The 25636-nt window shown below is 43.3% G+C and overlaps 2 protein-coding genes across 2 annotated transcripts in view; one reads left to right on the forward strand and one right to left on the reverse strand.

Moving 5' to 3' along the window:
* Positions 1 to 25636, forward strand: part of DOCK2 (dedicator of cytokinesis 2) — a 447565-nt gene that overhangs the window by 212378 nt on the left and 209551 nt on the right. The window lies entirely within an intron of this gene.
* Positions 10703 to 25636, reverse strand: part of FAM196B (family with sequence similarity 196, member B) — a 122756-nt gene continuing 107822 nt past the window's right edge. Inside the window, exon 4 of the mRNA XM_011947751.1 lies at positions 10703 to 11440. Coding sequence (XP_011803141.1) covers positions 11254 to 11440 — 187 coding nt within the window. The 3' untranslated portion in view covers positions 10703 to 11253. The remainder of the gene's footprint in view (positions 11441 to 25636) is intronic.

Here is a 25636-nt window from a genome sequence, read left to right on the forward strand (position 1 = left end):
AAAGGAGTTGACAAGCTGGGAGCCATTGTCCTCCTTTCCTCAAGAAGGGAGGAGGTCTCCTCATTCCACAGCTAGAAAGTCTCTTCACAGTGCAGATCCCCATTTTGCTTCTCTGTAAAGTGTGGCTAGTAATGGTCATTACCTGCCAAGCTTGTGGTGAAGACTGAATAAAAACATACGTGAAGCTCACTGCACAGGGCTTAACACATAGTAGGCCCTTGGTAAACAATAGCCATTATTATTCCCCTTGTGGGCTGTCTTCTCCCTGCTTTGACACAGATGTCAGGAATAAGATTACAAATTATTTTACAGCCCTGCCTTTCAATCTTTCCTGGATTTGTGAAGTAATGTTCAGCTGTTGCTATGGCTGGGCTGTGAAGAAAGCCTCCGTGAAATACAATGAGGCACACTGTGTCTGCTGTGAAGGCCTGGAACCCACATTGGAAGGAGAAATCCTATCATGAATGTCCTTCCCTGGGCATTGAGGGTCTGACAATTCCTGATATGGAATTGTCCCCACCCAAATCTCATCCTGAATTCCCACGTGTTGTGGGAGGGACCTGGTAGGAGGTAATTGAATCAGGCAGGCAGGTCTTTCCTGTGCTGTTTTCGTGATAGTGAGTAAGTCTCATGAGATCTGATGGCTCTAAAAAGGGGAGTTTCCCTGCACAAGTGCTCTTCTCTTGTCTGCCACCATGTGAGATGTGCCTTTTATCTTCTGCAATGATTGTGAGGCCTTCCCAGCCAAGTGGAACTGTGAGTCCAATAAACCTCTTTCTTTTGTAAATTGTCCAGTTTCAGGTATGTCTTTCTCAGCAGCATGAAAACAGACTAATCCACTGCCCCTGGGAAAATCCTGTGGGAACAACTGCTGATGAAATAGGCTGTCCCACAAATCTCAGGCCCATCACCCTCGTCTACGGCACTGGCCTTAAGTGACTCAAAGGAACCAATTCTGTCAAATGATCCTTCAAAATCAAAACCCATTTTTCTAGATTTATGCTACATTCATGCAGTGATGCATTTGTGTAGCCATTAAATTATATTTATGATGATTTTTAACAACACAAGACTATTCTATGAATTCTATATAGAGAGAGGATGGCAGGAATGAAGTAGCAGCAACAACGACAATGACAACAACAATAATAACAATAAAGTCATCAAGGAAACTGAAGTTCAAGGAGAGGAAAGAAATATGGCCCCTCACCAGAGGGCCTTGATCTCTCAGAGCTCAGAACATGCTCTAAGGCTCACATTATGTTAGTATCTTCTGCTTAAAGGACACATGACTTGCACATTTCTGGAGTTTTACTTTTAAAAAAATCATTTCACTTTCCTTTTATAATCAGGAAAAATAACTTTAACACTATTTCTTTAAAAATAGGAATTAATGAGACAGTCAAACTTACTGAAACATTTTTTTTTTTTTGAAACAAAAATCTCACTGTGTTGCCCAGGCTGGAGTGCAGTGGCATGATCTCAGTTCACTGCAACCTCTGCCTCCCAGGTTCAAGGGATCCTCATGCCTCATCTTTACTAGTAAGTGGGATTACAGGGTCCATCACCACACCCTACTAATTTTTGTATTTTAGTAGAGACAGGGTTTCACCATGTTGGCCAGGCTGGTCTTGAACTCCTGATCTCAAGTAATCTGCCTGCCTCAGCCTCCCAAGTTCTGGGATTCACCACGCCCAGCCCTGTAACATTTTCATGTATATAATTTCACTTTTCTTCTGAACAGTCTGTAAAGCCAGAGAGGCACAGGGTTTCATTTTAAACATAGAGGTGATGTGTGGAGGTGAAGCTATTGTTCAAAATTATGCAGAAAGTCAGGGGCAGAAGTCAGGACCCCCAGCCTGTCCTGGTCTGTCTCTCTTCCCCTGGACTGCTTTTCCTTGAAATGTCTCCATTGTCATATATTCTCCCAATTCATTCAACAAACATATACAAAGCATTTACAGCATCTCAGGCAATTCGAGAAGCCCTTGGAGAGTCCCAGAGATGGAAATGACAATCGTGTCCCCCCAGGAATTTTCTTTCTGGTGGAGATGAACTTGAGAGATTGACAAAAGAAATGTCAATATAACATGAAAAGTGGTAGCCTGCACAACATGCTCTGGGTACTTGGAGGATGGAGTGACTAATTCCACGGCAGCAACGGGGGATGATCAGAAAAAGTTACAGAGAGGAGGTGACATTTAAATTGCAACTTGCTGTCTGGCATCGGAGTTAAGAGCCCAGGCTCCCAAGCTTGGCAGACCCTCAGAGAACTCCAGCCTTCACCACCTCCTACCTGTGTACTCTGACAGATTACTTATCTCCCTTTAAGCCTCCATTTATTCTTCGGGAAAATGGGGGTAATCATAAACTACCTTATGGTAAGTTTTTTGAAGAATAAATGAGATAATGCAGGCAAAGCGTTTAGTAATAGCTCATTGTAAGTTCAAGAAACTAAAGCTTTTATTATCACTTTCAGTAGTAATAATGCTACTCTCCTTTTCTTTCCTTTAAATTAAAACTATTTCCTATGGTAGATAGGTAATAGAATGGTGTCCCTTGTAGGGAAAACAGCATTTGCAAAGTCACTGATATGTAGCAGCTTCTTACTTTTTGGAAAGTGGCAAGGAGATGGGATTGGGGGAAGTAGACCAGTAGGAAGTTAGGCTATAAGCACTACGTTGGCGTTAGATTATAAGGAGACTTATTTGTAGGGCAAGGAATTTTTATGCTCTAGGATGGTAGTGGGATGCAACTAGAGATATAAAAACCAGGGAATGACATTGCTAGATGTGTGTCTTAGAGAGAGGCCCCAGGCAGCTGTGAGGGGGTGGAAAATGGTAAGAGAACATAGATGTTGAAGAACAGTGCAGGGGTCTACGTGGAAGAGACAAGAGATCTCGATCGTGAAGTCTTTCAATTAAACTAAACAACACTTCCTGGATTTGGACATTGCAAGATGAGGAAAGCTGCTCCTACTCTCAGGGAGTTTAACATATAGTGGGAGAAGGGGAAGATAATGAGAAAGAGCCACAAGAGGATACATATTGGTCTGTTTTCACACTGCTGTAAAGACATACCCGAGACTGGGTAATTTATAAAGAAAAGAGGTTTAATTTACTCACAGTTCCATGTGACTGGAGGGAGGCTTCAGGAAACTTACAATCATGGCATAAGGCGAAGGAAAAGCAAGGACCTTCTTCACATGGCAGCAGGAGAGAGAGAACAGTGAGGAGCGAAGGGGGAAGAGCCCCTTATAAAACCATCAGATCTCATGAGATCTCTCTTGCTATCACGAGAACAGCCTGGGGGAAACTGGCCCCATGATCCAATCACCTCTCACCAGCTCTCTCCGTCAAAATCTGGGGAATTACAACTCAAGATGAGGTTTGGGTGGGGACACAAAGCCTAACCATATCAGAATACAAGAACAGCATTTGGATGGGTTCAAAAGGAGGCAATGTGACATCCAGGTGGGGTGAATCAGAAAAGGACACCTGCTTGTTGTCATAAGCTGCCCACCAGCCCTTGAGCTCTTTGGTACTAGGCTGGTGTCTGCACTGCATTTTCCACTCAGTATCCTTGGCACCTTGCCTGGCAGAGATAAGGGGCTTGATGATTGTTCACTGAAAAAAGTGATTATAGACTGAGGTTCATCTGAGATTTTTGGAGCCAAGGGGTGCATATTAGTGGAGATGAGGTAGAGTTTCAATCCTTGAAACCCATTCCAGGTCAGCAGCCTGAGTTGATGAGTGCTGATGTTTTGTGTTGCTTTGATTTTATTCCCTTTGATCCCTGACTCTTAACTACTGAAGGTATATTGTTTTTTATTTTAAAACAAAAAAGCACACCAAAGACAATGACACCAGCAAGTAACTTCTCATCACCTCCATCACCCATCTGTGGTTTCTGTTTGTGGAATTGAATTTCTTCGGGCTTGGTGTGCTCAGTGGAAAAACTGTGAATCACCCTCAAGTTCAGCAATTAACATGACTCAGCCCTTGGTTCATGAGCAAAAAGGCTTTTCTGTCAGCATAACCAGGATATCATAGCACCGTGTCTGCTACCTGGGAAACCAAGATGAAGCACCGAGTAGAGGTCACCATGTTTAACTTATGATTTAAGAAATAAAGGTTTTTGTCAGGAGCAAACATACAGGTTTCATTTGAGTAAAATCTAATATAGTATACTTATAGATTCTAAGAATTTGTGAAAGCCATTTATGATAATAAAACTCTTATTTGCTTCCAAGCAAATCATCCTTTGGTGTGATTTTACTGCCTTTTCACTTTAGTTCTGCTTTGAGCCAAGGCAAAATGCTTCGCCCAAAATGTTCCTTTAGTTAGACCTTGTCTCTTTTAAATTGCATTTTCTCTGGAATGGACTAGGTCACATGTAATAAATTCTGGCATTTTAACAGAAACATTACAGGGAAAATAGTTAACAATCTGCTTTAATTTCAAAAGTCATTTACTCTTTGATATGGGAAGGCAGTATCTAGGTAAAATGTGCAGAATGCATTGGGATTTAATTATGATGACAATTTATTCTGAAACAGTGTTAAACTGGACCATCAATATTCAGGACAAAGATCTTGGCAGGGGGAAGGGTACTGGGAGCAAACATTAGTGTCTTTTTATTCCTGGGTCCTGAATGCCGTGTAGACCTCAGGAGAGTTAGAAGCCTTGGGCACATTACCAGTGGCAGATCCTAATTTCTGTAAAGAGCTGAGACTAGGGCATGATGGTGAGAAGGTGGAAAAATTGCTGTTTCTATTCCTCAGGGAGTTAAGTTTCTCTTTGGGGAAGACTGGTTATTTGATCTGAGAACAAAACTAAAAAAAAAAGAAAAAGCACACATACATAAAACCAAAACCACAATAATAGGTCATTTAATTCTAGGAATTAAATAATCCATCAATCATATCAATCATTTTGGGAGTATACTATGAAATAACTTGAATGCAGATATGTATAGATTTATACCATATATCATTCGGGACTGTACCCACTATGGTACCATCCTAATATGAGGACTGAAGGACCAGGGATAAACTGGGGATTAATTTTTTGTGTATCCCCACTGAATCCAGTGTACTCATTAGTTTATTTCTGCAACAAGTATTTAAACCCCATTATGGTACATGATGGAGATACAAAGGCAAGCAAGAATAAGCAAGATTCCTTCCTGAGGGAGATTACAGTCTAGATAGATACCTTGATCAAAGAATGACACAGATATATGTACAAGGACAACTGTGCCAAGGACTTTGATGGTAAGGTCCCTTGTGCCAGCAAATGTCTAAGAGGGGTATTTGGCATGGTCTGGGCTGAGTTGGTGGTAGTCATGGGAGGCATGACCTGGGAAACTCCAACAGAGCTGCAGGCTGGGCAGGGAGGGTGGTGTAGGTGGAGAGTATTGCAAGCAGGAGGAATGGGAGCCTTTAGGGACTGAAGGCATGGTGGATCCAAGAAAGCCAAGAAGGCTGGCTGAGGCTGGAGGACAAACACCAGAAGGGCCTGTGGTGGGAGCGTACAGGAGAAGCAGGACAGGATGTGCAGGGCTTCGGGCCACAGCAACAGACCTGGTCTTACTTCCTAAGTATATCGGGAAGCTACTGAACACTAAGTCAGAGTGTAACGTTATTCCCATCCAAATTTTGCAATGATTGCCTTGGCTGCTATGTGGAGAAGATACTTGAGAAGTGAGAGAGGGGCCGGGAGCAGTATTGTGTACCTGTAATCCCAGCACTTTGGGAGGTTGAGGCAGGAGGATTACTTGAGCCAGGAGTTTGAGATCAGCTTGGACAACATAGCAAGACTCAGTCTTTACAGAAAATAATTGTTTTTAAAAAACATAAGGGGGTTGTGGTGGTAAGCACCTGTAATCCTAGGTACTGGGGAGGCTGAGGTGAAAGGATTGCTTGAGCCTGGGAGTCTGAGGCTGCAGTGAGCTAGGATAGTGCCACTGCACTTCAGTCTGGGTGACAGAGTGAGAGCTTGTTTCAAAATATGTTTTAAAAAAATAAGTGTAAGATAAGATATTGCATGTGGGGAGACCTATTGGGGAGGTTCCTGTAGAGGCCAGTTGAGAAATGAAGTGGGTTTAGAACAGGATGCCCACAGTGGAGAGGGACACCGACCTGAGAACTTGGCTTAGTCTGGCAATGAGAGGACCAAACTCTGTGTGTTGCCAACGGATGCATCCCTGCTCTTTATGGGCTGAGAGTTCTGTAGGAGGCAGAGAGAAATTAGACATTTGCAAAACCTCAGGAGTAGGGGTGGTATGATATGGTCCATAGAAATTTAGGCTGTAAATTGGTGAAAAGAAGATGGGGAGGAAGTGGAGGTGAAGGTACTAAAAAATGGGATTATGTTCATTAAAGCAGTCAAACGTGGTTTGCGCCGAATGCCGACAGTGTTGGATTAGGATTTGTCCCCCGCACTTTTTCTTGCAAGCAATGCTTGATGGGCGTAGTGATCATAAAACATCTTTGTTTCTTGGCATTTATAAAAAGAAATACATTTTTAGCATACAGCAAGTTGCCTTGAGCAGCTTAAAATGAGAGCCTTTTCAAGTGAAGGTTATATTGAGGATTCAGCTCAGCTAATGAAGGTAAGAACGGGTCTCAAGTCTAGCCTCATGCTTCCTGGAATGGCCCCGGCCCCTCACACATTCCACCCACCAACCACATTGCTCCCAACACCTGCTTCCCCACAGGATTGCTATAAGCCCTTGGACAAATCATTTAGCCTTCCTTAATTGACTCATGCTTAAAATGGTAGGGACATGGCTCTTAAAGTCTCTTTCACCTCTAGGATATTTGATTCCACGCAACAAGAATCTTTCATTCCCAGAGTGCTGTGCTGTATTTTATGTGCACATGTGCTCTTTTGAATCATGGACGACTTTATTACTTAACATTACTTAACATTCATTGTCATGGTTTCTGGTGGATCCTTTTTTTTTTTTTGAGACAGACTCTTGCTCTGTCACCTAGGTTGGAGTGCAGTGGCATGATCACAGCTTACTCCAGGCCTCCCCGTCTTGGGTTTAAGCTATCCTCCTGCCTCAGCTTCCTGAGTGATGGGGACCAGAGGTGCAAGCCACCACCCTTGGCTAATTTTTTAATTGCTTTAGAGATGGGGTCTCACTACATTGCCCGGATTGGTCTCAAACTCCTGAGCTCAAGCAGTCCTCCCACCTTGGCTTCCCAAAGTGTTGGTATTACAGGTGTGAGCCATCGAGCCCACAGGAAGTGTTCTTCCCTTGCCCTGAGAAAAACCTGTTTCTGAAAACCACTGCAGCTTCACGGAGTTACTTTCCTTTCTCTCTCCCAATAGACTTCAATCCACAAATGACTGAATATGCATTTATTGAGGGCCTGGCCCGATGTGTCCCCTACATTGTGCTCTTGGCTGTCACTCAGTTCATTGTCAAGGCACTCTTGGGAGGCAGGGGGTGTATCAGAGGAATCAGAGGCTCACAGAAGCTAAGTAACTTACTCAAGGTTATGCAGCAAAAAGAAGGTAGCATAATACTGTCAAACCCGAGATTTCTGATTCTATGTCCAGGGTTTGTGTTTGTTCCTGTTTCTCTAAATTGGGGTTTCCCAAAATGGGAGACTCACTCTCCAGGTGTAAACCCAAGCTGGTTTTAAATAGTTCGTGGAGAAGGCAGGAAAAAGAATACTGAATCATGTGACAGGAAAGTTGTTTTCTTTTCAGTTCTCTCAAACATCCTGATTAGTCAAGTAGAAAATGGGCTTGGTGTGAATGAGACTTTAGTATGTGTTGAATATTTGCTAATATCCCCTCTTAACAGAGAGCTGGTCTCAGGCTTAGCAGCCTCAATAGCAACAGGGTTTAGCAAGAATTTAATAAGATATGTTTTTATTTCGTCTTCTATTTTTGGAACATGATATGTTTTTCTTCACATTGGTGATATAAATTTGACTTTTAAGGAAAAAATTAAAGGGGAAATAATTAAAGAAAAGTACTGAATAAATTAGAGTTTAGGTGTCTGAGCATAATGATACAGGTCATGCATGTGCATCCCTGGGAATGAGGCTGGGAGCAGCTCTCCATTGATTCATGCTGCCTCCCTCGCTCACAGGACACACGGGGCTTCATGTGATCATCATGACACTAAGTTCTGAATCTGCTCTTTATTTATTTCCCTTAGAAATGTATAGAAGCAATTATAACGAAAGCCATACTTGCCCTTAGGACCACTGAGGTGTGCTTCTTAAGCATACATTTTATAACCGAAGTCAACCCAAGCTAGTAATGGAGTCTTAAAACCTAGAAAAAATATGTAAGTTTATTGCAAAAGATAATATCCCATTTAAAACAGTTTAGAAATTTACAAAACCTTACATTAGTACATCGTCTTTAAGAAGGTAATCTATAGATGAGCTGGTATTAAGTTCCAAGGATAGTGAGTACGCATTTATGCATTGTTTTTTAAACTACAGAGAAAGCAGCTACATAAACTCCTGCAATTTAAGTTGATGTATTGGTCTTTTTCCTTTCAATTTTATAAAAGTAATTTTTGCTAAATTAATACCTTTCCAGAAAACCAGATCACCTCAAGTACAGCATTTCTGTAGGATATCATGGTAGATGTTACATAATATTTTACAAAGAAGCAGTGATTTTCACATGAACAAGTGAGTATGCAGTTTTGGTGTATGTGTGTATGGTGTTTTAAATATAGAGATGATCATTTTTGTTCATCAGGAAAATGTTTATGGAATCTGTTTCCTCATAATGATTTTAAGTATCAATTTTTCAGAAGAGAACTCCTTCCCAGTTCCAGGTCAGTGGCCCAAGCAATGCGGTGTTGTGCTTTAGTGTAGAATCAGTAAAGCCTTGTTTGGCTATATTTCTAGAAATGTCAACATTTCCTCTTTTTTGTTGTTGTTGTTGTTGTTTGTTGGGGAAGTGCACAAAATGTCAACATTTTCTAGTCCCAGTTTTATTTAATTCCGTTAAGGGTTCATGTGAGGGCTCCAACTGGAAACATATCTATGACCACATGAGCTTATTAATTTTGTGTGAGGTACCTCAAACATCTCTTTATCTTGCCAGGCTAACTTTGGCCAGTAATCCAGCTCAGCTCTGAGTCACTCAGCTCATGTAATGCAGAACGTGCTAAGAGTTTATAAAGTAGGAAAGCATATGTTCTTATCTCTATTCAAGAATGGACAAACAGGCCCTGGAAATTTAAGCCATTTGCCAAAGGCTAGTGGGATAGATTGCTTGGTTGCCTGGGTCTCTTAATTCTAGGAACAGGGTTTTTACATTCTAGCATGATGCCCAAGAACGTAAATTCATATGAAATTAGTGTAAGCAAAGCAAATTAAGGTGGAAGCTCTACTACAAGATAAAATTACATAAGAGATCCCAAATGATTTCACTTTATTGGATTATCCTCTATTCTGTTCTTTTCCATTGCTGGGGCCAACTGAGAGTCAATTGTATGGATACAGGAAAAAAAAAATCTGTGGCTTTTAGATAGTGGTAGCATATCTTATTGAAATGTGGCTTCTTAAGTATGACAAGTGTATTTATCTTAATTCTAACATGACATTATATATTCCGGTCTCATTCTGTGGGCTTAAACATTACACTAGAAACAGAACAAGAACATCTTGAATGACATTCCAAGACTTAAATAGTGCAAGCTGATATTCCTTGCCAAATTTCCCTTTCATTCTCACGGAAATAGCTTTGTGCACTGCATTGCTATGACAGGGGAAGGTGAAACCATCAGAGTGGTTTGCTCAATTAGGCTCCATTTGCAGTGGGGTAGGTACATCCCACAAACACACAGGATGCTGTGCTCTGCAAAGATTCTAGTTTAGACCCTGGATCTTCAGCCAAGGAGATTACAAAATACCTTCTTCGTTTAATGTATGTTTAGTTTCAGGATCCCTTTCTAGCAATGTCAATCTAACCACATGCTGATGGAGAATTTAATTCAACCAGAAGGTATCTGAGCCTTTCCATCCTACCCCTCATCCTCAAGAGTATGTAGCAATTACTTAATTATATTACTTTAGTCGTTTGTTCAGCCATGCAAGCTTGACTGGGTCCACATGTATGCAGGTCTTGTCAAAAGAATGAGCCAGACCTTGAAGAACTCAGACTTTGGGACAGAAAGGTATTTAAAACTAAAATAGAAAAAACTATATCCTCATCCCCAGTCCCGCTACTTTTTCAATCAGGTGACCGTTACCTGGTCACCAGGAAGGGAGACTGTGTTGATTAATATATGTTTGAACCTATCTACACGGCTGTTTCTGGGATGAAGGGATGAGAAACAGTGTTGTGTTTTATCTTAGCCTTATCTCTGTTACTCATAAGATGTAACTGATGGACAGGTTGCTGGATTTCATGATTCTAAATGTTGCAAGTAAGTTAACTATGGAGTCTTAAAGTTCACACCGAAAACAGACTCCACCCATTTGCCAGGTGGTCTCAGGCCCCAGGCAGAGAAGCAGCATGATGATTTAGGGTGGGCCCTGGAACAGCTACAACTGCTGAAATCCTCTTTGAATTACAATTGTCCAGCACAGCCACACCAACAAGTTTATACCCTGGGGTGGCCTGACTCTGCCACAGGCAGAAAGGTGCATGCACCATGAGATGACAGAGCCTTAATTTGGGATCAAGGGGCTAATTGAAAAGGAAAACAACCCAACACACCAGGGTGAACCTGCATTTTATGCCCTGCCCACTTCTCTTGTGCTTATTATGTATGCTGATAGCTTAGAAAACTGCCAGTTTATCTCATTTTTTCTATGGTACCTGCGTATAACCTGTAACATCCCTCTATCTTCCGGCTCTGCACAACACTGTTTTTTTCTTTTGGGTTGATGAACCCAGGATGGAAAGGAAGTGCTTAGCATCGTGGAGGTGTTGGAAGGTCTAGTGTGGGGTTTTGCTCGTGGTGGGAATCTGGACTTGCAACTCAGCATGAGTTCTGGCTGAGTGTGACAGGGAACTTGGCAAGTGGTCACCCTAGTGTCCGTGAAGCCCTCAGCAAGCAGTGGCACGCACTCAGGTAAGGATGGTGGTCAGGTGTCCAGCAGCGGCTACATCAGCTCCAAGGCTCTTCTGTTTCACAGGCCAAAGGGCTCACAGCCCAGGGCCTTTGCAAAGAAGCAGGGCAGACCTTAAGTGCAGTGGATTTCCCATCTCAGGGAAGTACGTGGAGATGCGGGGCTGGGGGATGGTCCCAACCAGCTCAGATCCACCAGAAGCATTTCTTTTTCACCTTCTTGGTTTTCCGCCTTAAGTCCTGCTTTTCTGGGGCTGGGGGTTCTGCTGGGGACTTTGGTGGGGGCGATGCCTCCTCAACTGGCTCTGCTTCCTCCAGACTCTGCAAAACTTCATGGAACCTGCCTTCCTGCTGCCGAAAATCATACTCTACACTGAAAAACACAGAGAGGAAGGAAGGAAAGTAAATTCGAATCAGCACAGACGGATTCAGCATCACTCAGCCCCAACTAACGTGGAAGAACAAGAGCTTTGGGATCAAATCCTATATCCTTAGGTACCTACTGGCTGTTTGACCTTGGGAAAGTGATACCACCTCTCTGAACCTCTAGTTCTTCATTGATTGAGTTGGCACCTGTAATGCCTTCCTCACAGGGATGTTATTGAGGGTCAGTGAGGCCTGACGGCAAGTGTTTTGTAAATATTGGCTCCAGTCTCTCTCTTAATCATTAATGGGTTTTCTTTGCATGTGTTATGCATGAAAACTGTCTCATTATTAAAACATTAAGATAATACAGAGGAACAGACAAGAAAACTGATAGCTCAGTTTCATCGTCTGTAAAATGGAGGTAATATGAGCACCTATCTCAAAGGCTTTCTTTGGAATTAATGTGTGTAAACTGAGATCATATAAATGAAATGCTCAGAGTAGTGCCTGGTGTGCACTAAGTCCTCCGTATGTGTTAGCTTCTGTTACCGCTATCATCATCATCATTGACATAATTTCTACTAATAGATTATGCCTTGGTCTTTGAATTGCATCTCAACTTAAAGATGTATCTGGAGAGCTTTACATGTAAGACTGCCTTGTAGTATTCCTCAGTATGATGTATTTAAATATTCCTCTACTGATGGATGGACATTCCCATGCTCTTTTTCGTTGTTGCTGTTGTTGTTGGCTATTTTACTTGTGTGTTTTGGTGTCATTAACATACAGACTCCATTGCCCTGTGCTGATTATCACAAACATCGAGGAGGTGAAAATGAATCAATGAATTTGTCGCAGACTAGGGGTCCTTCAGGTCAGGGGACGTGGGTGTTGAGCAGAAGCCTGGCCTGTGGGGAGTGGGTGCTGATGCTGTCTGTGACCTCTGCATGTCTGGGAGTCAGGCCAGCAGGCCTCAGAGGTTCTCAGCCTGCCTCCTCACTCTGGCTAACCCTCCCCAGAACCCAGAGAGCTGGGGCAGGAAAAACAAATCCTCTTAGACATCCCTGTGGGCTGAGCACAGGTTCCCTCTGTCCTTGATTGTCCACTTTCCTCCATGAGGAGGATTTACTTACAGGGGAGTTTTCGGTGCCAAGATGCTTATAAGAAAGCTCTTAAGCTTTTCGATGTGTTTGTTACCTGGTTTCATACCAGGGGTCTCAGAAGGCCCAAGGATGAGGAGCCAGCGTGGGAGTGTGGAAAGCAGAGGAAACGTGGTCATGAAAACAGTGCATTCTCCTTGTTTAGCCAGGAGGAAAATGAAATGTTGCATCTGGTAGACCAAAGACTCCATGTTGGTTTATGATGTGGCATGACTGGCCAATGACTTTATACCCAGCAAGGGCTGAAAAACAGCTGTCATTAAAGGGACATCTGCCCTTGTTTACTGTCTCCGTGTCACCTCCCAGGGCCGGGAACCCAAGTTTGTGCTGCTACAAAGGCATGTTGCCGTTGCCATGCATGACGGATGAAGCCCCAAAGGACGCCTTGTCCCTGAGCATTCTGAGATGGAATCTGAGATAAAAGAGGCAGGGCTGAAGAGTCAGAGGGGTGAGGGGGCCCGTTTTATAGCCAGACTGACGGCGTATTGGTTCTTAGGGAGCACTAGGAAAGGGTATCTGATTGTTTTGTTTCTGTATTTTTCATCCAGGCTTTCTTCTCCTCCACTTACATCCCTTCTCTTTCTATTCTCCCTTGCCCTCTCTATGGGAACATAATCCTGGCTGGATGACCTATAGGCCATTATTATATTAAATTAGAATTATATATTATGGATGAAACATAGGCTGTGTTTTTTAAAGCAAAGCTCTACAATTTCACTGTGAGATCTTGAAGAAGTCATTTCCCACTTCCAGGTTGTTGTGTCCTCATCTGCAAAATGAGTGGTGCCTACGCAAAGGATCTCAGTGAAGCTTAAATGCTATGTGCATATACAACACGCAGCACAGAGTAGGCACCAAGTATTCAGCCAGTCACTCGACAAACATTTATTGAGCATCTTCTTTGTGGCAGGCCTGTTCTGGCTCCTCAGGAAGGAATGGTAGACAGACAATCTCCCTGGCCTCCTGGCACTGCCAATCCAGTGACTCTGTGTCCTCAGTGCTGGCATCAGTAGCTGTTAGAGACCTTCTAGCCAAAGCCCAGAATTTGCCAGGCCGGTGGGCAGAGGCATCTGCAGACTCACATACTGACTCTTTATTTCAGGAGTCTATTTCAGGAAAAACTCTCAAACCATGTTTTTCCTCTGCTCTCACACAACAATCATCAACACAGAAGAAGCCTTCTATGGCCAAATGCATGGGAGTTTCTCCCCACTACCCAGCAGTGGCCACCAGTTGGTGTCTTCCAATTCAGTTCCAGCAGTATCTACCCAGAGATAGCATCAGATTCCAGGGACTGGGGGCTCATTCCCACAAGATTTCCCCATTGTTCCCCCCACTTACAAGTCCGGGCCCGTGGAACTCCTGACCAACTAGCTTCAAGTTGGGGTTCCCAAAACCCCTTCTTTGGGTTTGATTAATTTGCTGGAGTGGCTCACAGAACTCAGGGAAATACTCACTTACATTTACTGGTGTATCGTAAAGGATATTGCAAAGGATACAGACGAAGGGATGCGTGGGGCAAAGTGTGGGGGCTTCAGCCCCCTGTGTAGCACTCCTTCCTCCGGGGTATGGGCAGGACCCACTCTGGAATCAGTCTCTTGATCCACAATCAGAGTCCTGCCTTAGGCAGGTGACAGGAGGACAGGAGAAGGTCAGAGAGACTCTGCTTCCTGAGGCCTGCTCCTGAGGCCTAACTCACCCAACATGATAACAAAAGATTGTAACAAGGGCTATGGGAGTTATAAGCCAGGAACCATGGGTGAAAACCTGTCTGTCTGTCTATCTATCTATCTATCTATCTATCTATCTATCATCTATCTAATCTATCATCTATCATCTATGTATCTATCATCTATCTATTATTTATCATCTATCATTATCCGTCTATCATCTATCATTATCTGTCTATCTATTTATCTCTCTCTCTCTCTCTCTCTAGCATCTATTTGTCTCTATCTATTCATTCCCCCACACAGATAGATCACACACATACACACATATATAATCATAACATCACAGTCTCCTATTTCCAGGAGGCATCACCTGGTACTGCACCCCTATTTGTCTGGGGTAAGGTAGAGTGGGTTTCTGTCTGTACCACCTGAACCTCATTCATCCCAGTGGAAACTGAAGGAGATGGATTGAGAGCCTAGGCAACCCCTGCATTTCAGCAAGGAAGGACTTTAAAATGGTGAGTTGCAAGCTCTGATTCTCACCCCTCTAGCACTGGGAACACACATAGTTCACAGATAGGGAGCATCTATATTCACAATGCTCCTAGCTCCTGAAATAGCCCTGCTCTCCCTACTGTCGCAGAAAAACAGTCTTCATCATAGAGTACCAGATGGGGCCAAAGAGAGTGGGTGCCCCCTCTAGGATTTTAGGAGTCTAAGATTTTCTTGTACAAAACATTCCATCCATCATCAATTCATCCTGCTCTGGGCCTGACGCTGTACCAGGTTCCAGGAACACAATAGTAAGTTAGACAGATGTGGATACTGTGCGCAGTGTGTTTGAGATAGGTGATTAAATAACAATTGCTTTCAAAATATACTTCTTATTTCTCTCAACTACTCCTACTTTCCAGTTCTTCATCCATATGCTTCTACCAAATTATATGAACACACACATGCACCAGCTGCCTTCCTCTCCTTATATGTGAAGTGTCTCTGACTTCATAATTCAAACAAACAATGACAACAAATCAGCTGAATTTGACAAGATTTACAAGTGTCCTAATACCTGTTTAAGAAAAATAAGTTGGGCGCAGTGGCTCACGCCTATAATCCCAACACTTTGGAAGGCCCAGGTGGGAGGATTGCTTGAGGTCAGCCCGGGCAACATAGCGAGACCCCATCTCTATAAAAAAATAAAAAATTAGCCATGTGTGGTGTTGTGCAGCTGTGGTCCCAGCTACTTGGGAGGCTGAGGTGAGAGGATCACTTAAGCCCAGGAAATTGTGGCTGCAATTAGCTATGAGTGCACCACTGCACTCCAGCCTGGGTGACAGAGTGAGTTCCTATCTCAAAAAGAAAATGATATTGATGCTCTGGATGATTCCAGAATGTGTATAGAACTGGCAGGCCTGGGTCGAAAAGACCAGGAGATGGAACAGAAACTTTGTCTCACCGTCACAACTTGACGTCCAGCCCAATATAGAGGATGCAGTGAGGGCCCCAGAGTTGAACACTCTTGGGTTTGAATGGAGGCTGCAGCACTTCCTGGCTGGGTGACCCTGTGCAAGTTTCTTCTCTTCACACGGCCCAGTTGAACTTGGGAGTTACACTAGCTACCTCGCTGGCTGGCTATGCAGATGGGACACAATAACAGATGAAATCACTGCCCATAGAACACTGTCTCGGCCCACTCCACTCTTCCTTACTAGGTCCTCTGCCTTCCCATCTCAGCTCCTTGCATCAACCTTCAGCTCTTCAGTAGCTGCACACCTTACCAGCAGCATCACTCCTCACCCCTCCCCACCATCTACATTCAGGGAAGAATACACTCTTTGTGTTTCTATGGAAACACAGCAGGGTTCCATTATAATCACTGGGATTTAGGGAGCTCCCCACTCCCCTCTTGTGACTGCCCCCACTGGTCTTGAACAATTTAAAGGGGATCAAAAGTAACTTTCTTTTCAAGACCAGGCAAATAGCAGAGTATGGAGAAGTGTGTGTGCTTTGGAAGGAAATTTATTAATGTTTTTTAGGCCAAAGCAATTTATTAACATAAAGGAAAATTGCCACTTTTCTTTTTATTCATCCGTTTGACACACTACAGTTTAGTTTGGAAGGGAGGAGAGGGAGTATATTTTGCTTTGGTGGCAGCTGCCTTATAAATGGGGAGGGACAGCGCCCTGTCATCTGCTTTTTGTCTTGAGGCTGGGTAGAAAAGAGAAGATGCGTTTCTGTTTCCTACTTAGCTACTTACACCATGCTCAGCAACCCCTTGCAAAAAGGAGTAAGTTGCCAGCTTGGTGAAAATTGAAGTTAATTCTTAGCAGAGGGTTGTTTGCAGATACTGGAAGACTCTCTGCTTTGGGTTTCGGCTCAAGGATCCAAATAGCACACCAATAACTTTTCTAACCTCACCTCCCTTTCACTGCTTCCACCTACTCTCTGTACCCTCCCATCCTTACCATCTTCCACCATCCGTATTTCACATATGCTCTGTATTCCATGCAGGATCATAAGAAGGAAGACAGGTGCAGAGTGCCGAGTTTGCAGAACCCTGGCTTACAGTGGAGGGCAAAGAGTAGTTAAGAAATTGTTACAATGCAAGATTCTGGACATGAGCCCTTGAGATAGTCCAGAGCATTCAAGGTATGTGAGTTGGTCCTCCTGAGGATGCATGGGACATAGGACCTGTGGTTCAAGGATGCTCAGTTAATTGCCTGAGGAGCCTTAGAGCCCTTCACATCCAAGGAGATGTCTGAACATGGAGCCACACTGCGTTTAGAGAGTGAGCTATGTGTAAATCAGAAATGGTAAGAACTTTCAGGTTTCCCTCTTGAGGGCACCTCACTAATCTAGCTTACAGGTCAGTGCTCCAGCCATCATGCTCACTGAAAAGCAGAAAGATGTTTTTCTAGGTAATTGGAAGCAGCAAGAGCCCCAAGTCATGACTTGTCTGGAAGAAGAAACAGTGAGTAACAAATAGCAAAAACTAGATAAGCGCATAAGCAAACAACAGAGCAAGGTTCTGGATGCAGGATCTTGGCTGGGTAAACTGAAGCTGGGTGAACCAAAAGGAGATAAAAATGGATGTAGAAACAAACAAATAACAGAAGCCTCTTAGTTGTATATACCTTTTGAATTTGCAAAGTATTTTAATCTGTGTTTTTATTTTACCCTCATCATAGCCCAGGAAGATAGGAAGGTTGTTGCCCATTTAACAGACAAGCAAGTTGGCAAAGGGAAGTCACACTGTAAGTTACAAGCAGAATCTGAACCTGATATCTTAGTCTGCTTGGGCTGCTATAACAAAATACTGCAGACTAGGTGGCTTATACATAACATATATTTTATTACTCACAGTTCTGGAGGCTGGTAAGTTGAAGATCAAAGTGCTGTTAGTTGGGTGTCTGGTAAGGGCCCTCTTCCTGGTCTATAGACAGCTGTATTCCCTTGCTGTGTCCTTACATGGCAGAAAGGAGAGAGGGACCTCTCTGAGTTCTCTTTATAAGGGCACTAATCCCATTCATGAGGACTCCAAGTTCATGACCTCATCACCTTCCAAAGCTTCTACCTCCAAATATCATCACATGGGGCATTAGCAATTAATCTGAATTTGCGGGGTACACAAACATTCAGTCTATTCACCTGGTTTCCTGACACCTGGTCCTTAGATTTTTCTGTTTAAAGAAGGATCCAATGTTTTAGCCATGGACCTAACTCTTTCCAGCATTTTATTCTGAGGAGAAGAAACAAAAAGAGAGTACCTGGACCACATTAGATTAGGACACATGGTAATTTAAATGGGCAAAAATAATAATTAAGATAAAAAGAATGATGGTCATTTATGGAATGAAATCTATGTGCTAGACACTATGCTACAAGTTTACATTCCTTCTCTCATGAATTCTCAAGTCCCGTGGGATAAATAATATTACCTTCATTTTATAAATGAGAAAACTGAGGCAAAGAGAGGTTAAATATTCTGCCAAGGGCATGCAAATGTGAGTGACAGAGTCAGAATCTGAACCTTGAGAGTCTAGCCCCAAAGCTTATACACTAAGATGTACTGGACCGAAAGAACATAGTAATCTGTATCTGTATGAAATCCTGATTGCAAAATGTGTAGGGTGGTGGGGGTGGAGGTGGTGACCAAGGCCTGGTGCTCCTGGATGACCTCACAGTCCCCTGTGGAACCAGACCCAAACTGGGGCTGGAGTGCACAGGGGACTCTTTATGGACCAGCTGATCAGTTCGCCTTGGAATAGTCTTTCTCAATTTCAGGGCAGCCTTGATAGGGAGGCTGCATACCCAAAAAAGGTGCTCACCTTCTAAGGAGGCAGCGTATTGAAGATAATATCTGGGGTCAGCAATCTTGGGTCTCGTGTAGGCTGCTGAGGTCTCCAGTGAGCCGTTTTGCACCTCCTTCTCAGCAGTGGGTCCTGCTCTTTTATAAAGACACATGCTGACAAGCCACTGCCGTCAACTACACTCTAAGCAAGTTGGCCGAGAAGTGATTGATTCATGGCATCTCCCTGAAGACAAACCATCTTCCAAATTCCCCTCCACCTCTTCTTCATCTCTTGTTGGATCATTTCTGTGGTCCCTGTTTCTGCAGAACACGGGTGCACCACTGATTTACTGACCTCCTGCAACTTTCTCTTTTAAATAATTAGCTGTAAGAATCAATGGATGCAGTGAGGGTAGTTTGGTTCTTGTCCGTTTGGATAAATCATGACACTTAGGAAGGCATCTCTGGGGAAGAATTACAGTCTTGGATCACAGGAACTTTAGTTTGTATGTTTTTCTCTCCCCAGCCTGGAAGGGATATTGTTCCTGAAACTTTCTCCTAATGACCGGTTTGCTCATTTTTTATAGGGTTTAATTTTGAGCTTCACAACTTGCAGCTATTTCAAATTGGCAAGTCTACCCCTTCTCTTAGGGCATCTATCTGCTGTTGAGTCTTCAGAAAATCACAGGTTCTCTTCTTGGCACATATACAAATGGGATCAAGCTGCAGAAATCTCTGCTGATAGCTATCTCTGAAAGAAATCTGTGTTTTGGGTTTTGTGACTCTGTGCCAGGAAGATCTGCCTGTGAAGTCTTCAGAAAGTGTAGATCATCTCCGAGAAAGTTAACACACTTATTCACTGACGATGCAAGGTCACAAGGAAAGAGGGGAAGGGACAGGAAAGTCTCCTGAAAGTAGGACCTAGTTTTGAGCCCTGGCTCCCTTGAATCTTGGACAGATCACTTAACCTCTCTGAGTCTCAGTTTCCTCATCTGTAAAATGGGAATGTTAATCCTATCCACATTTTAGGATTGTTAAGAGTCTGAAATGAAATGATAGACATATAGTCTTGGGCAAAATGCCTAGTGCAGTGGTTGGCTTAACAAATGGTAATGATTATTACACTTACTTGATGGAGAAATAAAGAGCAGATCACTCTGTGGTCACCTGTGGCCTCTGTGCCGGCAGCCACTCATTTGTTATTCCTCTGAAATATTCACCTTGTGTAATTTTATATTTATGGCATGTATCAGCCTCTTTCGCTATTAATGCATTAAAATAGGTTTCATTTTTTATTGCAGATAAATTGCTGATGCTGTAAATCCTACTTCTTTTCCTTTACACTCTAGGGAGAAAAAGAAAGGGATAATGCCATTCAAGAGAATCAGGGAATAGAGACAAATGTCTTGGGAATCAGCCTGTTGGGACTCAGAGAAATTTTACCTTTTACATTTTACATGTACCCCAAACTTCATGGCTGTTTCCCAAAGAGACAATTGAAGCTGTGTTTGCTATTGGTTGTTTTGGGGATGCTCGAGGGTGTTGCCATGACGTCCACGGCCCGGCATTTGAAATAGTGTGGCTCAGTCCATATTGCAATTTGATGAAAGCTGCAAATGCCTCTGTGATTACTAGAAAGAACAGTTCTGCTGTGTGCCTTTATCATTGTTTTTTACTGTGGACTTCATTGCTGGCCAGAGGGAGGACTGTGGCTGGAAGACAAGGCTCTCAAGAGTTCACCTGGCTCCACGCTGGGAGAGAGTCATAAGCAGACAAAAAGAAAATACTAAATAATTTAAGTGAAAAGTTGGCTGCTAAACCCATAGGACTGAGTGCATATTGCATTTCTAGAGAAATGCCTTTTTCTCTGGTTAGGTAATAGTTTTAAGTGGCAGGCAAGGCCAGAGCTCAGTGGCCAAATAGCTTAACCAACAAGGAAACTCCCGGAAGCACTCTCAGACCACCAACCGCGTGACCTCAGGCGGCTCATTCAGCTCTCTGGAGCCACTCTCTCCTCAGTGATGTGGAGCCCTTGCTTTTCTCTTGCTGGGTGCACAGCTGTGAGGCTTTGGCCTGCATTCCAGGGAGCCTCCTTGTCATACTCTGAATATGAAAACTGTGAGGGGGACGTGCTAGGAACGAGAATGCTGGTTGCTAGATACAAAGGGAGGCTCTTGCAGAGAGTCTCCTTTACAAAATCCATAAGTTCTCTCTCTGGTCCAGAAGAATTTATGAGTGGATGCATCAATAATGATTAAAAGAAAAAAGTGGCCAGGTGTGGTGGCTCAAGCCTGTAATCCGAAGACTTTGGGAAGCCAAGGTGGGTGGATCACTTGGGATCAGGGGTGCAAGACCAGCCTGACCAACATGGTGAAACTCCGTCTCTACTAATAATACAAAAATTAGCTGGGTGTGGTGATGGGCACCTATAATCCCAGCTACTCAGGAGGCTGAGGCAGAAAAATCACGTAAACCTGGGAGGCAGAGGTTGCAGTGAGCCAAGATTGTGCCACTGTACTCCAGCCTAGGCGACAGCGAGACTCTGTCTCAAAAACAAAACAAAACAAAACAAAAACCAGTGGTTTGTGGAGTTTGAGAAAATGAGTGGGTGGTGGTGGCAGATTCTGCATGGCATTTAGCTTCGTACATGGTCCTCGGTTCCCAAGCATGGGGTGACCATACCCCTGTCCTGAAGTGGGGATGTAGTGGTAATGGTCAGCACTTGGACACCCACCTTTTACGTGTGCCTGCTGTTCTGCTGTTGCAGTTCTTAGCATTTGGTCTCTTGGCCAGAGAGCAGAATTAGGCTTTAATTACTCTCAACCTTTGTTGGAGGAAAAATGTCAGTCTGGATTGCCAGTCAGTTTCTGATCTCAGATGAGGCCTGAGGAACTGAGAGGTGGGAGGAAGGAAAGGTTACAGCTGAATCCCCTAAGTATTGCATAATGCAAGCCTGGGCCCCAGAGTGGCCTGAGAGGGACTCCTTTTCTCTTCTCATTGGAAACAGGAGGCATCAGAAGATATGCCCGCTCCATGAATAATCCTCTCCTCTCTCTTCTTTTGCTTGCCCTTGCCTCCATTCTCACCTGTACCCAACATATATAATTAGGTCTATATATGATCATCTAACCCTAAAATCAAAGCCAAGCAGAAAGGTAATTCATCTTTCCAAAGATATATTAAGAACTAAAGCTACTTTCTGGGCTATTTTACAAGTAAGTATTTTTTATCCATGGGCTGGTTGTCACAAAACTTTCTAGTAAATCAACTATCTTCTTTCAAGACCCTGATTTTTTTACTTAAAAAAATCCTCAAGCTTTATTTGAACCAGCCTTTCCCAGGGAGCTTGCTGCAACTGCAGATTCCCATCCTCCACCCCACACTCTCTGATTCCGTGGCTTTGGGGCTGAAACCCAGCAACCAGTTTCCACAGACACCCAGAGGTTCCGATGCAGATGGTCCATGACCATGCTTTGGAAGCACCGTCTAGGGCCTGCATCTTCAATGCAAACCCTCATGATGCCCTTGGCTGAGTGGCAATCAGTAACGATCGAACATTCCCCTGAGCCCTAATATCCTTCAGATGAGTCTGGCATCTGGAAGGCAGCATGCTATGGAATCTGGCTTGCTGGAAGACAGAACTGTGTGCTGCTGTGGTGGTTGCAATTACTATTTCCAGAATAATTGTGCAAGTGCCTCACCTCTCTCAGCTTCAATTGCCTAATCTGATTGTTGAGCAAGTGCCTGACCCCCTCCTGAGCATCAGTTCCTTCATCTGTAACATGGGGGCACTTTAATCAATCTCATCGTTGTGAGGATTAAGTGTGAAAACAGAAGATACTTCAAGTGATCAGTAAATGATGAATCCTCAGTAAGTGGTAGCTCTCTTCTTTCTTTCCCTTAAGTTTCAGCCCCACAGATCTCTTTCGTCAGCTGTTATCATTATAAAAATCATCAATGAAAGTCAAATAAACTAGCCTCCAATTATGAGGATTTAATCTGAGTGTACTTATTTCCTTTCGTTGAAATTACTACAAATTTAATGGCTTAAAACAACATAGATTTTACTCTTACAGTTCTGGAGGGCAGAAGTCCTCCAGAGCTGTAAATCAGAGCTGTGCTCCTTCTGGAGGCTCTAGGAGAGAACACATCCCTTGCTTTCTCCCACTTTTAGGGACTGCCATGCCTCTTGGTTTGTGACCACAGCACTCTGCCCTTTGCCTCTGGCATCACATCTCCTTCTCTGACTCTGATCCTCTGGCCTCCCTCTTTCTCTGCGGCCCTTGTGATTACACTGGGCCCATCCAGACAACCCACCCTGCTCTCCTCCTTTGAAGTCATTTCATCTGCATAGTCCCTTTTGCCAAATAAGGTCACATGCAGAGGGTCCGTGAGTTAGGATGTGTACACCTTAGGCATTATTGTGCCTGCAAGCCTGGGTTTTGATATTTAGCATTAGACATTTAGCAAGAGAACCTGAAGATCTGATGTTCTGACTCCTTCTGCCAAAGAGATCACTGGGACAGTTCAGACACCAGAGAAAGGAGATATTTTCACCTGGAGTTTTGTGGTTCCCCACAGTCAAACTTTGTTTTCCCACCGCAGCCAGGACAGAAGTCCTGGGCAATAATGTCATATGGCCTGGAAGAACAAGGGTTTCAACGTCCTATGAAAGTGCAGCAAGCTCTCTGAGTCATCAGAGAAAGGTTCTCTCTTATTGAAAGTGTGTGACATTCCAGTTATTTTAAAACTGGTAACCCATGGGCTTACATTCAGCTTAAAAAGATCCATTGAGAACCAGCTACATAGAAGCCCTCATTCCTAATAAGAATACTTGCTTAGGCCAGGTGCAGTGGCTCAAGCCTGTAATCCCAGCACTTTGGGAGGCCGAGACGGGCGGATCACGAGGTCAGGAGATCGAGACCATCCTGGCCTACACAGTGAAACCCCGTCTCTACTAAAAAATACAAAAAAAACTAGCCGGGCGAGATGGCGGGCCCCTGTAGTCCCAGCTACTTGGGAGGCTGAGGCAGGAGAATGGCATGAACCCGGGAGGCGGAGTTTGCAGTGAGCTGAGATCCGGCCACTGCACTCCAACCTGGACAACAGAGCGAGACTGTCTCAAATAAAAAAAAAAAGAATATTTGCTTAATCTTTCATTTCCCCACCCAAGGGTGGTGGTGTACACTAATAGTAACAATGACTTTACTTCTGGACAATCTAAGTAGCTGTCTCAAGTCCACTACTGCTTTTCCTTCCTCTCCTAGTTAATAGAGTCATTTCTTTCCTTAATAAGAACCTACTAAGCACCAAGTATGTATGAAACAATGATCCATGACTTTGAGAGACTAGCCATTTGCTGAAGGAAAGAAACTTACAAACACTCAATTACAATGCAGGAGGATCAGTGACCTAGCAGACAAGGGCTCATGGCATGGGGGTCCTTCTGGGGAAGGATTGAATTGTGAGGTTGTCCACATAACTGACATTTAAACTGCAAGACTAAGAAATATCCACATGAAGCAGGGCAGAAAAGACATCCCAGGAAAGCAAAGGAACTTATGCAAAGGCACTGAGGAATGACAGAACCACCAGCTGAACACCTAGTTCCCCATGGCTGGAGAGGAGCCACAGACTACCTGAACCAGGACAAGATTGTTTAGCAGGGGAGTGACATGGTCAGATTCTATTTTTCAGATGCAAGTTAGCAATCTGCATGGAGGATTACTTGAGATAAGGGAAGAGAGACCTGTGTCAAAAAAGTCAGTTAGCATTCAAGTGACAAATGACAGCAGCCTTTTTTGAACCTACGGCAGAGGAATTGGAGTGAAGGGGTTGGATTGAGCAGTTAGAATCAGTAGCTTATTTGGTGTATGAAGAGAAAGTCAAGGGGGACTGTGATATCTTTATGGAGTTGCCTCTTGGTCAATGGTGTTGAACAAAATGAGAAATATGGGAAGAAAATTAATTTTGTGGTGCAATGGGTGTGTCTGGGGATATGACAAATTTCACTTGCCTTGGGATATGAAGTGGAAATGTCTGTAGTTGGTTGAAAATTTTAGATGTAAAGATAGATTGACATAGATATCAGATAAAAGGTAGCAGGAAGTGGTGCCACAGAAATAAAGTCCATGAGTGCAGTTGAAGAAGTGGTGGGAAGAGACTAAGGATAAGAAGAGGAGCAGCCTGTCCAGGTGGACCCTGGATGAACAACACCTCTTCTATTTCTCTCACCTCTCTAGCACCTTTTAAATCCTACATGGCCAATCTCTCTCTTCACCCACTGAAAATGGCAAGCTTGCAATTCTGTCTTTCCAATTCCAGAACAGCATGCTTGGATGGTAGATGAAAAGTTTTCTGGGAAAGACCTCTTATTATTTTCCTTTAAAACATATTGGAGACATTTTACAACTTAAACCAAGCAGTTTTTTCCTGGGAGTTATGTCTAGAAAAGAAATGCATGATCTCTGTAGTCAAAGACCTCTAAAGAAGCACTGATGACTATTTTTAGCATGAGTGTAAAGATGAATGCTGGAGATATGGCTGGAAAAGTAGAGAAGGGGGTGAGGGAAGGAGGAGTAAATGACTTAGAGAGACCTCGTGCCCTTGAGAAGGTGAAAAGGAGCCAATTCTTTAGGGCACCATTTCCCAAACTTCAATCACTCATTCTCCACCTTCATGGTTTTGCAAGATTCCCCATACCATCTACACAATTATTCACTTCACTTTTTTTTCTCTAAATCCGTTCAGTTTTTGAATTTAGAAACATGTTTTATATCAAACGGCAATATCACTTTTAGAAATGCAGACCTGCATCAATTACAGACATATTTAAAAGGCCTAGTTTTAAAAGTTAAAGCCTTCAATAAAAAAAGTAAAAATGATTGTATTCTAGCTAGATAACTATTGCTTGCTCAGGGCTGTGAACCTGAGGCCTGCTCTTTCTTTGCAGAGAAATGTGATAAGCCAGCATTAGGAAGGTTTTAAAGACGTTCTAGTACCAAACTCAGATTTTCCCCTCTAGGTTATTGGGAGGATTGAAATAAATTTGAAAAGAGAACAACTTTCATACTAAGTAA

This window comes from Colobus angolensis, unplaced genomic scaffold (genome assembly GCF_000951035.1).
Source record: "Colobus angolensis palliatus isolate OR3802 unplaced genomic scaffold, Cang.pa_1.0 Scaffold27, whole genome shotgun sequence".
Lineage (NCBI taxonomy): Eukaryota > Metazoa > Chordata > Mammalia > Primates > Cercopithecidae > Colobus > Colobus angolensis.